The sequence below is a fragment of the Notothenia coriiceps genome, unplaced genomic scaffold (assembly GCF_000735185.1).
Source record: "Notothenia coriiceps isolate Sejong01 unplaced genomic scaffold, NC01 NC01_scaffold00026253, whole genome shotgun sequence".
NCBI lineage: Eukaryota > Metazoa > Chordata > Actinopteri > Perciformes > Nototheniidae > Notothenia > Notothenia coriiceps.
Genome location: NW_011358954.1, coordinates 902 through 13,228, shown reverse-complemented (window position 1 = coordinate 13,228; position 12,327 = coordinate 902). Strand labels below are relative to the sequence as shown.

At 40.8% G+C, this 12,327-nt stretch overlaps 1 protein-coding gene and 1 long non-coding RNA gene across 2 annotated transcripts; one reads left to right on the top strand and one right to left on the bottom strand.

Moving 5' to 3' along the window:
• Positions 1–1,061: 1,061 nt before the first annotated feature.
• LOC104956728 (protein FAM189A2-like) lies at positions 1,062–4,021 on the top strand. Its single transcript, XM_010784260.1, has 2 exons — positions 1,062–1,412; positions 1,888–4,021. The coding sequence occupies exons 1-2, from the start codon at positions 1,062–1,064 to the stop codon at positions 2,170–2,172; spliced, it is 636 nt and encodes a 211-aa protein (XP_010782562.1). The 3' UTR covers positions 2,173–4,021.
• A 3,330-nt stretch (positions 4,022–7,351) lies between these two features.
• On the bottom strand, positions 7,352–11,955 carry LOC104956727 (uncharacterized). The gene is made up of 3 exons (XR_799585.1): positions 11,693–11,955; positions 11,474–11,614; positions 7,352–9,983 (listed from the first exon to the last, which is right to left on the bottom strand). It is a non-coding gene; the product is annotated as an uncharacterized lncRNA (long non-coding RNA).
• Between the last annotated feature and the right edge of the window lie 372 nt (positions 11,956–12,327).

Sequence of the window (12,327 nt, the reverse complement as noted above, 5' to 3'; positions counted from 1 at the left end):
TTGGCCTGCAAATTCCCCTGACCTGAACCCCATAGAGAATATGTGGGGTATTGTGAAGAAGAAGCTGAAAGACACCAGACCCAACAATGCTAATGAGCTAAAGGCCGCTATTGAAGCATCCTGGGCATCCATAACACCTCAGCAATGCCACAGGCTGATTGCCTCCATGCCACGCCGCATTGATGCAGTAATCCGTGCAAAAGGATTCCCAACCAAGTACTGAGTGCATTAATGGACATTTTCAAATGTTTGATTGTGTTTTGCTGTTATAAATCTTTTTTTTTTACTTGGTCTGAGGAACTATTCTAATTTTTTGAGATAGGATTTTTGAGTTTTCTTAAGCTGTATGCCATAATCAGCAATTTTAAAATAATAAAAGGCTTGCAATATTTCAGTTGATTTGTAATGAATCCAGAATGTATGACATTTTTGTTTTTTTAATTGCATTACAGAAAATAAAGAACTTTATCACAATATTCTAATTTTCTGAGACAGTCCTGTATAGCCTAAAAGCTATCCAACCACTTTAACACCAAACGTGCATACAAAAGGTGTGTTACTGCCAGTGTTGGGGTAGTTACTCAAAAAAGGTAATCCCTTACTTTTCTAAATTAAAAAAGAAAGATGGAGATTCCACTGTGGAAGCCATGGAAGAATAATGAAACTGGCAACATGTCCTCCACGATGTTTGCTGAGCCTGTTTATCTGACATATCTGCTCCGTTTCCTCAGCCATTACATAATTACTGCTGAACCAACAGTAACGCGTTATATTACTGCGTTCCAGACTAATTACTCTGTGTTACCCCCAACACTGGTTACGGTATTTGGTCAAACTGAAATGGCCAAATATTGAATTGCAAGTGCCTACATATTGTTCACCACAATATTCACTGGGTGTCAAATATCCAGAGTGAACATTATGGGTCCAATAATGTCTGTTATCACAAGAGTGGCAGTCTTGTTGATTTGAGTCCAGGAATTCCCTTATTATATCCTATAAGTTGCTTAAGTTGGGTACCAGTACATGTATATTTGGAGAAGCTGACCTCTCCCCCCCTTATGTCTGCAGTGCTGAGCAGCAGCGATGCCCCCCCTGGTGCGTTTCCTAACACCACAGACTCCTCCACACAGACCACCCAGCCCACGCTGGCTGTCAGCACCCAGGGCCAGGTCACGCTGCGGCGGAGCCACACCGACAGCAGGCCGCCCCGTAAACCACGGCCCTCCTCCATGGTGGACTACAACAGCTACAGACACACACAGCAGCTGGTCAGGAGGATCCTGGAGCAGCCGGCCGCCCAGGGACTGACCCCTGAGGTGCAAGAGCTGGTGGACAGCATCCGGACCGTCCTGCAGTCCGACCAGGAGCACATGGAGGAGGCGGTACGCTGCGCCAGCTACATAGAACAGGTAGGAGGGGAAGCCGCTTTATCCACCACGCTCCCAAACTGTGGAACACCCTACCTGGAAATATCAGAGAGGCCAACTCAGTGGACAATGACAGCTAAAGAGAAATCTTTTTAGATTTGCTTTTTATTAGCGACACCCCACTTTATTGGTCTTTGAATCTTGATTATTTATTTATTTGTATATTGCTTTATTTATTTTTATAGATTTTATAGGTTTTTACTTGTATTTTTATTTTACAATTGTATTAGTGACATTCCCTTTTAAGTTGGTCTTTTTACCAGAAATAAACAGTTATTACCAGATAACAGAAAGCCTGGTCCTGACTATAACCTGGGTGTCCTGAATAAAATCCTCTTTTTAATGTTCAGTGTGTGTTCAAACTGTTTTAAAAAGGACTTGATTTAAATGTTGGATACTTTAGGAGGATGTAGTTTGAGCTGTTGTAGATCTCTGTATATTCTCTGTTTGCCTTCAGGTGTTCACAGACTCAGAGATGGGTCCCGGGCAGCCCAAACCTTCCCAGCAGGCAGCAGGCAGCCACTCCCAGACGTTCCCTCGCCCCCCCAGGAGAAGGGCCGGTCTGCTGCACCTGCAGAGCTGCGGCGACCTCAGCTCCTTCACCTGTGAGGCGATAGAGTCTGCAGAACATCGAGGAAGCAGAAGAGTTGGGGCCAGGGCAGGGTCCAGGGCAGGGTCCCGCCTGGAGCACCCTGAGCGCCCCCACAGTCTGATCGGAGTCTGCAGAGAGACGGTTCTCTAAAGGGGAAAACCAAATGTATTCAAATATGTGGAAACACAGCTAGATGCTGCTTAATCTGTTGCTAAACTTTGAGAGAAAACTGTTGTAGTATAACCACTGAGGAGGATCTGCAAGTGTGTGTGTGTGTGTGTGTGTGTGTGTGTGTGTGTGTGTGTGTGCGTGTGAGCATTTTAATCTTTTTTTAAATTGCTTTGCTCTACTGTACTTTAGCATTCAAAGTTGTGTATGCTTTAAGGTTTTAACATTGTTATAATTTAGCATTTGTTCCTCTCAACTCATACAGCTATGTTGTTCACCATACAGTATAGTATGTTGTTTTCTAATGGTCAGATGCAATGGGCTAAATATTTCAGATATTCTACTGATATTTACTAATATTTCAGAATTTAAACAAAAACATGTACATTTTGAATTTTTTACATATATTAGAAAATAGAACAAAGTGGTGATAAGAGCTCAAAGATCTTGCTAATAATAATAATAATTATAAAACTATTTTAATACTTAATTATATACAGTACTATAATTATAAAAGGCTATAGACCAGGGATTCTCTGGCTATAGACCAGGGACCCTCTGTCCCAGTTAACTTAACTGTGGCAGTTCCAGTGCAATTCATTGACTACGTTCCAAAACGTTAAAAACATTGAAGTGTGGGAACGCATGTGAAGCTTACGATGACAAAGATAAGCATGTTTAAAATGACTGTTTCTGTCCCTGTTATTTATTGGCAAGCTAAGTTAGAACATTGCAGATTGGAAATACAAATGTTGGTTGATTAATTTAGCTCTCATACTGTTTCTCACATTCTCCATGTCACTGGAGTGCACTGCTGTGTTAATCTTTGAAGCAGATTCTTGAGTGCGAGGGGTTTCCCATCTTCACTCGGGGTTCAAACTGTGGGGAGAGGAGTTCTGAGGACATTGCCCTCCTTTTCTGAATGGTAAATGTGAAGTTTCTGGCACACCACAAGGGCAAGCTGTCAAGCTAGGTACTCAGTGCACAGCGGGATTATGATGGAGGTCAGGCCACGTTCAGTATGCTCCCTCAGTTTGAGCTGACCGAGGAACGGCACTTCAGCCAATAAATGAAACATGCTTTGTCAGTACCCTCAGTACAGTACACCTTCTATAAGCACACAGAGGGCCAGGGTGTTGTGTTATTCCTGTATGTGCCTTTCACTGACTGGACATTTCAGCTGTTGTCATGCCTTTTATGAACATGTGCACATAGAGATCATTGTATATTAAACGTTATTAACACTGTCCTGATTCTATAAAGTCCCTAAGAGATCATGTTGCAATTGTTTTTCTTTCTGAATCACTTTGTGTTGCCTCGTATTCAGTTAATCGTGCAATAATTTTTCGTTAGCTTGCAACACAATCCCTTTGATACAGGTTTCAGCAGGGTACTACAACAGGAGCTAAATGACTCTGTGCCGAGGAGGACCCTGCTGCTTCTAGCTATGTCTCCGGCTATTGCAGGGACTATGGTTGAAGCCACGACCACAGAAACAGAAGGAGCCTGAATCATGGAACATTTCGGAAGAAGGCCTCAAGCACATCTTTGTACGAGTGAGGAGGAAGTTCTTCATGCATTGTGCCCGGCCTATCTCCGCTGCTGCTGCTCATTTCTTCCCCACTGAAAAGTATTCTTGTACATTACATCTCTGCACCCATATTTCTCAGATGCCATTTTTAAAACAGCCTGGAGTTCTTCCCCATCTATGTGAGTCATGTGAAATGATGGTGCTGGATGCTGGAAGTATAACTGATTCCTCTGTCAATTTAGAACGCTCTGATAGATAATTATTACAATAAACTACATTTACAATCAACAAATGATTACACATCCGCAGACATTGTGCCACTTTTCTCTTTCAACTTACATGCACACACAATGGCGAAACAGTTCATGTCAATACTTCTCTTTTGCAGTTGCCCATGGTCTCTTCATCTTTCTTGCTTGCTTCTCAAGTTATGGTCATAAACAAAAGTATTGATCCACATTTTGATCTGATAATGGTGCTTGAGGACTCATATACAGCTACAGTTTTATTGCATTTCAGCCTTAACCAAAGCAGTCGATTGACTGCTTACAGAGCAAATTTACAGAGATTGTATGCTTTGTTGAGGGGTTGGAGGTCAGTTTTGGATGAACTTTGGTAAATAAGCAGCATAATCGAAACGTTTCCTAAAGCTTAAACAGATATTCATTTCTAAAGAACTATTTTGTGACTTTGAAACAATATATTTTTTTCCATCAATGTACAGCTATAGAGGTTCCCATGATCAGACTATATTCACAAGACCTGTTGAGGGAATCATCACACCAAAATGCTCAAGTAAGAATTACATTTTTTACAACTCAGAATCGAATAAAATACTCATACATATGTTCATGCAGTGCTAAATGATATTCCAATCCGAGCCAAAGTGCTTCTGCAAGTCATTTATTGTTGTAAATACTGTTACAAACATTCTGGCTCTGGTACAGGAATGTAGCTCCATTAGCTAGAACATCACAGAAAAAAGCTAGCAAATAAATAAAACATTGCTGCTGCTTTACAGAAATTGTATTTTCCTTATATGTATATATTTTTTAAATCTTCCGACACATTGAGAGTTAATGTTTCAGTTACATTCAAAATGAGTGCACTTAAAAATACTTGTTAGCCAACCCTGCTGCCTGTGCTAGCTTCAAGTGCTTGTTTCCTCTGTTAGCTACATCGTGTCACACTAGCCTGACAGTCCATGGAGGGAAAATATCACTCACACCTTACATTATCTTGTGCTCTAGCTTTATGTCTTTTAACATAATCAGTTTTGTACATTCCGTTCACATTGCTCTCTAATGAAGCTTGCCTTTAGGCCAAACAAACAAAACCATTAGAAGTATATACCTTTACATAGTTTTCTATATATTTACTTTATATCTGTATTTTATATAGGCCTATCCAGCTGGTTTTTGTTTGGAGTACATTGGTTTAAATCACACTACACACACACACTAGAAGTAAGAACAGTACAGCGTATTCTCTGTAAGTCCAGAAATGGCTGCCCTTGCCCCTATTCCTCTTCAGGGTCCGTTTTACCTTCATAAAGAGTCCAGTAGTAGTAGTAAGGCCAAGATGAGCTTCATCAATGAGGTCATACATATGGAATAAGCAGTGGGTTTTAAAGTTCGAATATACAGTGGGGTACATGTGGTTGAGCCTTAAACTCAAGAGGGATGTAAACATTGTCGTCCAACAGTGGAAATAAAGCTGTTCAAAGCAAGACAGTTGGGCTGGTGTAGTCAGGTACATTCCCAGAGATGCAGAGGAGTAGGTTTTGAGTTAATAGCGCTTTAGGATGTGGAGGAAAAAAGTCTACACTAATAAGATCGAAAAGATTGAAAGTCCAAACTGGCCTTTAAAAAGTACTTGTTTCCGAGTTGTTTATCACTTGGAACATTAGTTTTAACCTCAATGACTAACCCGCAATCCTTAGTAAACCTTAGAGTCCATCATTAGTCCACACCCACCCACCCCCCTCCCTCCTCGTAAAAACTCAATTTGGACTGGAGAGAGACAACAACAGTGCTACATTTTAAAGGACAGTCTTATTGCAGTCACGGGGATGTGTTCTGTTTAAAGGAACACTTGAAAAAGAGAGAATTCAATTTAAATGAATTCAGAAATTTGATTTGTATCTTATAAATAAATACAAATTACATCTTACACGTTATTTCCTTTTTGAATTGAGTTAGTTTTAAATGGAGCACAATGGCTCTGCAACATTGTAAGAGGCTGCAATAACATGAACCATTTATTTTCCCCTTTAAAATAATTTTTAAAGCTTAGTCTTTTGACACTAAATATGTTGTGATTACAATACATGTGCAGAACCTGAGCCACATGAACATTCGTAGCCAATGACAATCATCGTGTTAAATGAATGGCATAGAAGGCATTGTGAAAAAACAAACGTTTTTTGAATCTGCTACTGTATGTGAGTTGCAGACTGAGATTCACTTATATTTAAGGTTCATTATCCTGTTGGTTTATTACCTCCTGGAACCCTCTTCTGTCAGTAAAGCCGTTTTAAAGGTGATTATATCTGTTTCAGTTGTAACACAAATCCTTCTAATCACTGAAGAGTAAAATATTTTACCCAGAAGACCAGCAGCAAAGACCTCCTCACTTTAGTCCCTTAAGGCCCAGATACACCGGCCCGAAATCGGCAGTAAATGGGAGTCGGGCCGAACATGAGCGTGGACACGCCCTATTCGGAGTGGTGTGCGCCGCACCGTCGGGTCTTTTCTGCCGACCTGACGCCTTTTCTTGCCGATTCCACCGGAAGTCGGACAAAGGGATAACACTGATTGGCTGTTCAGCTAGCGAATCAGTGCATGAGAAGCGTTAATGGAAGTGAGGGAGGTAAACAAATGATTTAAAATGGAAAATGGAACACACACGGACAGCTATTTCACCTCATCGGTTTATAGAGCTCCTGTTCGTTCATGTTTTCAATGGACGAGAGTGAAAATGGAAAGAAAAACGCCATTTGTTGTTTGTTTATATCACGGAGTCTGTTCTTCTTCTCTGTCTTCCGGTTGTTGCCTCTTTTGAATGATGAATACACACTACCGCCACCTGCTGGTAAGGAGAGTTATTGTCACTCACGCATGCGCAGTTCATACGTGCTCGGCTCGGATTTGCGATGTGTTCCAGTGCGCGAAGTCGGCAAATACGCAGGAGAGTCCGGCGACGCAACAGTCGGTGTCGGCGACTTCTCAGGTGACTGGCCGGTGTATCTGGGCCTTTACCTTGTCTCACGTGATATCAGCACCTTTACTATACAAAATTACTTAAAATTGGAAAGCAGATAGTCAAGATCATCCAAAGCATTTTGAAGACAACATGCCGGTATGTCTATACCTAACCTGTTACCTATATTCCACGTTCCACAGCTGAACCTTTGTTTTTAAATTCTAGTTTTAGGAGGCGGACACTGATTTCCAGTGATTTAAAATCGAATGGGATAAAACACCAGTTGATTCATTTAAGAGGCACCACTTACATTTGAAAAAAATGCTAATGTACATTCTCATTTTGTGTATTAATACAACCAGGGTTCGAGTTATAAACTGATCTCTATGGGGGTCTTTAAAACTAGCACGCACACACGCACGCACACACGCAGCAGCAGCAGCCCTCTACTTGCTACAAACTTAAATATGAATAGGTTCAACTACGCACACACACATCATCTCGGCTCGCGCAGCACGCTCAAAGGCATAGATTGCGCAATCATTTATTGCGCACCTTGGCGGTGCAGCGCAGGCATACTGTCATTCAAGAGATGCGTAATTCTTTTGGAAAACATGTTTTTCTTTTAGCCTATTTACCTCGTTAACGTAAATAATACTCAATACATTGACACATGCATTATTTGTGATTAAAATAATGGTTGTTGCTAATGTATTAGTGACCCCCACATATGTATGATTTCACTGCGTCCGTGGGAGCTCAGACCTCCTTATGGGAGCTCAGCTCCCATTGGCTCCCACATAACTCGAACCCTGAATACAACATAAAAGTATCAAATTATCAGAGAACATTTAAATAAGAAAAAGGTAATGAAAATAATCATATTTCAAGTTAACAAAATAAAACATTGCACTTTGGATAAGAGTATGAGTCGTGAAAAGTCTGCAGTGCAGGAACAGAAAGTCTGTATTCAGGAACGTGAGAGAAACTGCCGCATGCCATAATACTACGCATCTCTTTGCCGTTAATACTTCAGGGATCTGTACTCTGCTGGGTTATAGGTATTCATAACTCAAAATATGCTAATAATCCTGATAATATGTCTCCCCCCTCCTTCCCACTCTTTCTTCCCCTTAAAGAAAATGTCACGTTACACAGTTAAACTCATAATAGAAATAACACAAATTGGGTGATTAAATAGTGCTACATATAGAAAGCTGTATATGGGATGTCTTTGCTGATAAATGTCTCCCTGAAATTATTCATAATTATATTAATGGAAAGCGTATTAACAAAAACAATTCACTGTTTCTTATTTCCAATTGAATAAAGGCAGCATTTTGCTTGTCATTGTGCATTCTCTATTGTACTGTTGGAGGCCATTCTCTCCCTCAAATGAATCAGGCCTTTCCTGAAGGAGGATTGTATTTTTAGTTATCAGTCTTATACTTCATCATCATATTTTGTTAATAAGCCTTAATATGTTCTTATCTGCTCCTCTTTTAATGTTCTGTCAATGCAGACTAAACCCTGATAAATGTGTTGCAAAATGCATATATTACAAACTGGGTATTTGCAGGATCTCGTGGGAAGTGAAATCTACAAAACCCAGCTGCAAACACAGAGAGAGATCTTTGGGATTGAAACTTTCAGCTGCTGTAACTTACACGAAACACCTCCTGAACCCACAGTTAACATTCAAAACCTTGGCTAAAAACTGGTGGCTTAAAGGGAACAAAACCATAAAATGTAGACTTTTAATGTGAAAACTGCAGCCAAGTTTCATAAGCAGTAGTTAACAAAAGAAAAAAAAAGCAAGTAGAAGCCAGATGAATGATTTACTGAATAAGACTGTTTTTAGCAAGAGAAAGCGAAAGTCAGTGACATGATGCCATGACTGTTGTTGAGCTGCCGAATTATAATTAGGGGCCAGCCTTTGTTTGTTGGTGCCATACTCGCCTATAGCTAGATCATTTAAAGTGGCTTGTATGCACTACGAGCAGTGTCCTGTGTACAGAGATCAGTAAACCCTGTACAATGTTAAGGAAACAGACTATACACATGTACAGTACATCATGCAGTTGAGTGCTTTGTGCATCCACATACAATGGTATGATGTAGTCCCGAGCACACTCCATTACCTATTACTACATTATCAAACCAGCAATGAATAAATCAAATTTCTATAGAGGCCAAATTATAAAGGCTTAATTTCACCAACCTGACGGAGCTACAGCTTGTGCTCTGTACAGAGGATACAAAACCTAATAAATGATCAGCCAAAACTGACCGTGACAATGGAGTCAGAAACGTATCTGTTGGAAATGTGCAGCGTCAACTCTTCCAAAGCAGCGGACATATGGAATGTGCCAAGGGGAAGTGTGTGCTCACACTCATCTGTCAGCATGGTTCACACTGAGTTACAGTAGCAGGCTCCAGCTTGGTCCCATGAAATGTAGCTAAAACATGAAAACTGAATAAAAAAACACATCAATAATTAGGTGGAGGAACTACGTGTATAAAGACATGAAATAGCAGCATGGCAGAAAGGACAGTCAGGGTTAGATGTGCAGATTGCTCATTAAATATAAGGTTTATAGTGTGTGAGAAGTTCTAATTGTTCTGATTAAACAATGACCATATAGTTAAAAGTTGCCTAAACTGAACATTAGAGATGCACTGAGGAACTGCTCCCAAGTTTGAAAGTGTGAAATGTGTTGAGGATTGCGGGGCACTACTAGGCGCAGAAATAGCAACAGGTGTAATCATCTTTCACCCTTTGTACATTTAGCCAAAGTAAGAAAACTAATCTTTTAGTGACGACAGACATTCTGGGTTTCTATGTTGTCACATGAAGATGAGGCAGAGCAACAGAACAATCCCACTAACAACTCACTACAGTCCACCAGCTGGGACCAGAAGGGTGCAGGGTGAGCGCCGGAGAGGGGGGGGGGTTAGAGGTGTGTGAGGTCAGAGCTCAGTCTTCTTAGATGTAAACAGGCTGCTCCTGGGCGGTCAGCAGGCGGTACATGGCTGCAGGCATTGTCTTCATGTGGATCTGAGACAGTCAAAAACAGAGCAAAGCATTTCATTGATGGACTTATTGAAGGTAAATGCCTTTGAATGTCAAGTGCCAAAGGGTAGCAGTCATTGCCATCCCAGACATCCCCAAGTTTAAGAAAAAACACAGTCACGGTGAAACTAATTGTGTCATACTAAGCACAATTTAAGAGGCCTTATTCTGCTTTTTGGCGGGTCTCTCTCTCCTGTAGTGTGTTATATAGGTTTTTGTGCAATGGTCTGCAAAGGCTAAAATCCGTGTTCCCTCCAACTCCTCCATTGGACTCACTACGAAACACTTCTATTGGCTAGCGCTCCAACACGTTGTACGTGATAGGCTAAAGGGCGGGACATGCAGTTGACTAATCACAACAGAGCTGACCAGGTAACCAATTAGAGCAGACTGGGCTCTGGTTTCAGACAGAGGGTGAAAAGAGGTGCTGCAGCACAGGCAGTATGAGAAAAATAAAGAGCTTTTTGAACATTAAAGCGTGGAGACATGTCCCACTAGAGACACTACATACTGATATGAACCTGAAAGTGAGATGAATATGGCCCATTTAAATAAAACGTATGAACTCTACACTGGGAGGTCAGGCTGGTGATTTAAAGCTCGCAAATAAGTGTTGTGCTGCTTACACTTGGTGCACTGGCATTCACCTTTGGGTGTCATGTAGCTGCTGCTGCTGTTTATAACCGAGCACACAGCGAGATGCAGCCCGTCCGGAGACATCTGATGCTTCTGCTCAGCAACCCAGCTCTGTCACTCCCTGCTAATAACTCTCATAATCATATGGCCAAGCCGAAGTCATGTGATATTTTTAACCCTTAGTTCTTTCAAGTGTTAGGGGGCAGAAGCGCTTTGGTTACCAGTGGTGTAAATGTACTCAAGTCATGAACTTAATGACTATTTTGACACTTTTACTCTACTTGATTATTTCTATTTTCTCATATTTTATACTTCCAGGCCACTACAATTAAGAAGAAAATACCATACTTTTAACACAACTCCATATTTTTTAATTACTTTAGTTCCTTTGCAGATTTGGATTAATGATATGAAACATAATCAACACATACATAAGACTTTAGTTACACCTGAAATAAGTTCACAAGCTACCCTGCAGTATACAGTCATTTACTTAGCTCCCACTCACCAGCTGCAACAAACACAATAATTCATCAGTAAATATAATCCAAAAATATGATATATCTTTCTGACCTCTGCATAGAGAGTATTTTTACATTGGTAAGTCATGTTTAATGCTAATGGTTTTGTACTATTACTTGAGTAACATTTTGAATGCAGGTTACTTACTTGTAACAGAGTATTTCGGTATTCCTATACTGTAGTATTGCTACTTTGACATATAAGTACAACAACTGAGTACATCCTCCACCTCTGAGTGTAACTATGTTCTTGAATAAGTCTGGTAGAGGATCTATAGCTCAGTGTTGGTGATGTCAGAATGCAGAGGGACGTCTCACCTCTCCCACAGCGTTGGACAGGATGTGGACGATCTTCTCATGGGGCGTGGCCACCACGCTCTGGCTGTTGATCTCGATGATGCGGTGTCCCACTCTGACCCCGCCCCTCTCAGCGATGCCCCCACGCATAAGGCTGCAGATCTGGTTATCGACAGATGAGTTAATTTTGATCGCAAATAAAAAAGTGATTTAACAGAATACAGACACAGTATCACCCACAATGCCGTTCTGGACGCTGAACCCCAGCTGGTAACGCAGGTCTGGTCGTCTGATGAGCACAGTGGTCACTGGCGGACATCTGACGATGTTCAGCTTGATCCCAGACTGGTTCTTCAGACCCTACATAAAGAAATGCACATGGTATCAGCGAAACATCACAGGGTTCACATCACTGCAAACACAGATCAGATCCCAGCAGCGGAAAAGAAAGACAGAAGCTGCAGTTCACAGGACGGAACCAAATATATTTCCACAGACCCTTATGTTAAAGTGCCAAACCTCACAGCAGAATAAAAATATTTCACTGCTTGGGACAAAAAAGTCTGAACGTGTTTTTTCTCTTTCTCAAAATGTTAATTTCTCCTTAATTACTAAATATCTGGACAAAGTCGTTGCCAGGCAACAACTTGAGGTCTTTGATAACACTTGAAAAGTTTGAATCTATCTTTTATCAGCATTAGTATTCAATTATTATTTATTTAACAATCACTCTCAGCACTTGACGCAGTAAACAATTGCATTGTGTTTGGCAGGGGGATATTATGAGTCAAAATTGTCTATTCATATTTCAAAGGAAATTGGTCGATGATAGCTTTGCAGTGCCCCCATTTCACAAAAAATGTTCTCTATTTATA